Here is a 5,002-nt window from a genome sequence, read left to right on the forward strand (position 1 = left end):
GTCCCTCTAGCCACCTTGAAGAGCCAGATTAAAACGTGGATTCGAGCTCAACAAACATGTACACACCACTAGTTTGAACCCGCAGATCACTAATACATAGCCCTATTTTGAGGTCTCTTTGTTTCTATTAACATGCTTATTGCTTTTGTATTTGTACCATTTCTTTTGTTACTAACAGTGTTCTTGTTTGTAATGCTTGTCTTTGATTTTAATTTCTTTGCTCCACCTAGCCTGCCTATTTGGACACCAGATGGAAATTAGCATTTGTGCTAAAAATCTGGCACATTTACATGTATGTACACTATGTATATGTTCATTAATGTGCAATGTCCTGAAAAATAAAAGTAAAAGAAAAGAAAAAAAGAATATCGTGTTTATTATGCATACATTTAATCCCTGTGATACCTTTAATAACTCACATTTCAAGTAAACTCCAAATTATATCTGAAAAACAAAAAAAAAAAACAATAGTTATTGATGAATCAATATGCCTCAGCAATTAAGTTGATTCAGTTTTAAACTAAATTCATGTCCTATAAACATGTTTCAGCCAAATATAAAAATGTTCTTGAGCCAATATTTAATAATAGCAGATAAACTTTTTCAAATCATGGCAGTAATGTCACTGGTTGGTTAAAAAAAAAAAAATGCAAACCAGTTTCAGCTCACTCACCTGGTTGGGACATGCTCCTCTCCAGCTGTTTTAAGGTTTCCCCCGTCAACATGTGGAGCTCGTCTTTCAGCCGGCGATGGCCGTCCAGAGTCAGGTGCCAGAAACAAGACTTCCTCTTACCGTCTCTGCAGAGCTGGTTGCAGGTCTTACGGAAGCTGCTGTTAAAGCATAAATTGTGTCTGATTGTGTTCTTCCAGCCATCTGGAGCCGTCTGAAAGAAGGGGAAGTGCTCTCTGGAAAAAGGACAGGAATAAAGGGAGGGGGACGGGACCATTTACAGCACAACTTTCAATCCGAATGTCTTTTATTCCATTCATTTAAAAAAAAAAAAAAAAAAAGGGACAACAGTCTTATCATTGGACCTGTATAACTATTATGCAGTGCAATGTGTTCCACATTTGTAGCCACTGCTATACAAAATAATCCTTCGGGGAGCAACTTTTAATGTTTACATAAATCTGGTGGGTGCTTTGCTAGCCATCAAGTCCTGACCTGGTGAAGTTGTAAATCTGCTGGACTTTGAGGCTCCCAGAATGGCTGCTCTTGAGTGCCAATGCAATCAGGATGCAGTAATTCACAGGGGGACGAGGCCAGCATCCTGGCTTCAGGGTGTCCTGGCAGAAGGAGAAGGTGGGGCTGGGAAGATAAGTTAACTAAACACTGGATGGTTTTTAAAAACCAACATTTGTGTCTTTCCACCATGACCACAACCAACCACACTCCCTGTGTGGTTAAAACTCGCCACCTGGATTCAACTCAAAGGCTCTAAAATTATTAGAACCTTTATGAAGCACAAAATAGGAACCAAAGAGGTCCAATACTGGCGTTCTCACCATAGTCTTCGTGATTCTCCCCTGGCGTCTGCTCTTGGTTGGTCGACTGGGGATGTCTTCATTCTTGATCTAATAGTCAAGAACGAGGATATTAAAAGTATCAAATCACAGAATGCATGTTAACATTTGGTGAATGTGCTGCATGGTAACAGTGACCAGCTGCTCCGTGTATGCAGCAGAGGAGGAAACAGAGGGCGGCAGTTCTACCTGGGAAGGAAAGGTGTGGAGTTCTGCTGGAGGTGGACGTCTGGTTTCCGCAGGCCCTCGTAGAGGCGTTTGGCTTTCCTCAGCAGGTCCACATGCAGGCTGCGGCTCGGCTGCATGCACTCTGTACTTGATCGGACAGGCAATGTTGGGATTGACCAGCAGCCACAGGTTGGGTTTAACAAAGGTATCTGATGATCAAAAATCATTGCAAAACATTCAACAGGTAGACTGATGTTACACCAAGAGCATAAGACAGGAAGTGGTTGCCATAGTACCAGAGATCTGAGGAAAAGTAATACATCTGCATGTAATTTAGCCACAAATGATTCATTTCCATGGTTCCCTAGTGACATGAAAGATAAATTATAACCACATTATAAAGTTAAGTTTTGATGAGCACCTAGCTTGTAATTGCTTTAGTACATTCCTGCCATCTGAGGAGGGTTAACATGCAAATGCAGAGTGTAGGAAAACGACTTGTCATCCAGTGGTAAAATGCAAACACGATAGAGTTGAGAATAAATGGGCTGCCAACATAAACATTGGTGTACAGTCCAACATTTCAAAAGAGGGTCCAATTTATCTGTTAAAAACAAATATTATGATATGCGTTCCAGAAAAAAAAAAAAAAAAAAAAAAAAAAAAAAAGGGTATTACCTACCATTACACATCACCTGTGTGGGAACGCCAAATTTCATGAAACAGCCTACATCTAGAGTACAGACAGGCTAATCAACATTGTTTTAACATTCTCCAAGAAATGGTAGAGTCAAAAACATAAATAAAAGTAACCACAAAACTATTTTTCTAGCATTGGTCGGCCAGATACAGAAGTATTAGTGACACACACTAATCACCCATATCATTACTCTGACCAGTTGGGGGCACGGGCGAGCGACATCTGAAGGTGTCATGGAGTGTCTGGCAGTGGGACGTTAATGCATCCCTTGGGCCCTGCAGGTTGTGGTGTGGGGTCTGTGGATTGGGCTTGCATCATACAGATGCCAGTTTCTATTACTTTAGTAATATGAAAGTCTGGAGATGGTGGAACGCCTCCAGAATCGTGTAGGCAGGTTGTAGAGTTTACAAAAAAAAGTTTCCATAGGTTTTGCATTGGACGAAGACGTCACACAGTATGGCTCATTGTTATCTTTTTTTAATTATATGCAGAATCAGGCTTAAGGTGCTTTTAAAGCATGGTCTCTTTGTCATGTTATAGGATTTGTTGATATTTAAGGTAAACACAAGAAACTTGTGCTAAAAAAAAAAAAAAAAAAAAAAAAAAAGGGACCAGACTGAATAATTCCTTATATAGATCAGTGAGCAGTGCTGAACAACATGTCATTGGGGTTATCAGGTGGAAATGCTAAGGAAAGCCCAGAAAACAACTTTATTTATATAGCACTTTCCTAAACAATGTACTTAAGGGGAAGTTTTTTTTTTTTTTAAACTGAACCTTATTTCTGGCATAAAATCATTCATCTACTCACCGATTTGGTGAAATCAGTTTGATTTGGTGGAAGTCGGCGTCCTACGGAAGATATTTAGATCACTGGAGATCCGTGTACATCCATATAACGGGAGAGAACAGAGCAGAGACAATACAGCCTCTAAATAAGGCATTATCTGTCTTTATTTCACCAATATTTTAAGACCAATGAACGTGTACTATTGCACTGTTAGCTCAGAACTGCCGTGTTGTTGTTATTGGGGGCTTTCTACACACGCGTCTACTGGGATGAGTTGTCGACGCGCGCCGCTGCAGCTCAGCTCATTCACTCCATCGTACTCAAAGTCGTCGTCCAAATCTGATAAATATTCTGCCATGTTGCACAAAACTAGCAGTAGCAAACTCTGTGTGAGGTTAGCCGACTGTCACAGAGCACGGAGTGAATGAGCTGTGCTGCAATGATGTCATCCCAGGAGACGAGTGTGTAGAAAGCCCCCCGATAGCTCCCAATGACAACAACACGACAGCTCTGAGCTAACAGTGCAATAGTACGCGTTCATTCGTCTTAAAGTATTGGTGAAATAAAGACGAAGCAGTCGAAGAACAACGACTTCCACCAAACTGTTATCGGTGAACATATTTTATGCCAGAAATAAGGTCCAGGTTTAAAAAAAAAAAAAAAAAAAAAAAAAAAAAAAAAAAAAAGAACTTCCCCTTTAAGGAAATTTTGGACAAAGCAGGATTTAATGTCAGAGACAGGCTGCCAGACTCACAGGGCTGCTGGGATCTGTGAGTTTAATGGATATGTACAGCTGAGTGCTATCAGCATAAAAACTGAAACAGAAGAGGACCAAGGACTGAGCCCTGGGGTACACCACAACTAAGCTGAGCCACTGAGGCGGAGTAATGATTCAGATTGATGGAAAAAGTTCTGTTAGAGAAATACGAGCGCAACAAGCTGAGAGTGGAATTTTTAATTAATTCTCCTCCAAGTGATGTGATCAACAGAATCAAAAGGCAGCACTTATACCCAAGATAAGAATTTATCACAGTCTAATCTGCACTTTGTCACCTTAACAAGGGCTGTCTCAGTGCTATGGAGTGAACTGAACTTACCTGATGTTTTATCGTACCAGATGAACTCATCTTTTCTTCTTGAAGCCCTTGTACAAGGTCTCTGGACCACATACTGATCATTCAGTTTTTCATCTGTCAGAGACACAAAAGACACAATAACAAGAGACATACTTTGCACTGGAAGGAACCCATTCAAGTCCAATTTCACTCTCTGTTTCTGAATATATGATCCTTTCTGTGTAACATTCATATTTGTAATTGACCGGATTCTTTTTCTGTGCCTTTCGTTAGTAACAGTGATGAAATAGTTATTTTTTAAATCCACAGTAAAGCTTTTCACCGTGATAAAACTGGTCAGTGGTTGTTGCCAGCTTCAGCTCCTTGTCCATGTCCCAGTCTGTCAGAGCCACGGAGCAGTGCAGGTCAAAGAGTCGTGCTTTGGTTTTCAGCTGTAAGGTCATGGCTAGTTTTAGGGTTTGTTTCTTTTCTTTTCAGTCTGACTGAGGTTCTCCGGTGAGAGGAGGCAAACTGAGGCCTGCAGGCTGTTGATGTAGCAGCTGGAGCAGAACAGCCTGATTGGACTCAATTAAGCCTAACAGAGTGCAGCCTGTGGATGGATGGAACCAGTCTGACCTGAAGTTGTTGCGCGTTTTGAAGATATTTCAATTAATTTAATTATAAATCTGCTGTTTTATCTTAATCTTAAAAATCTTCCATTAACCCCTTGATGTTTTCCAGTTAGATCAATAAGAGCTTAGGAGA

General features: G+C 40.6%; 1 protein-coding gene across 1 annotated transcript; it reads right to left on the bottom strand.

Annotated features, from left to right (window-relative positions):
• Positions 1 to 415: 415 nt before the first annotated feature.
• On the bottom strand, positions 416 to 4,701 carry foxr1 (forkhead box R1). Its single transcript, XM_075472380.1, has 7 exons — positions 4,581 to 4,701; positions 4,280 to 4,372; positions 1,663 to 1,901; positions 1,507 to 1,575; positions 1,166 to 1,287; positions 674 to 906; positions 416 to 444 (listed from the first exon to the last, which is right to left on the bottom strand). The coding sequence occupies exons 1-7, from the start codon at positions 4,699 to 4,701 to the stop codon at positions 416 to 418; spliced, it is 906 nt and encodes a 301-aa protein (XP_075328495.1).
• Between the last annotated feature and the right edge of the window lie 301 nt (positions 4,702 to 5,002).

Source organism: Odontesthes bonariensis, chromosome 1, assembly GCF_027942865.1.
Source record: "Odontesthes bonariensis isolate fOdoBon6 chromosome 1, fOdoBon6.hap1, whole genome shotgun sequence".
Taxonomy (NCBI): domain Eukaryota; kingdom Metazoa; phylum Chordata; class Actinopteri; order Atheriniformes; family Atherinopsidae; genus Odontesthes; species Odontesthes bonariensis.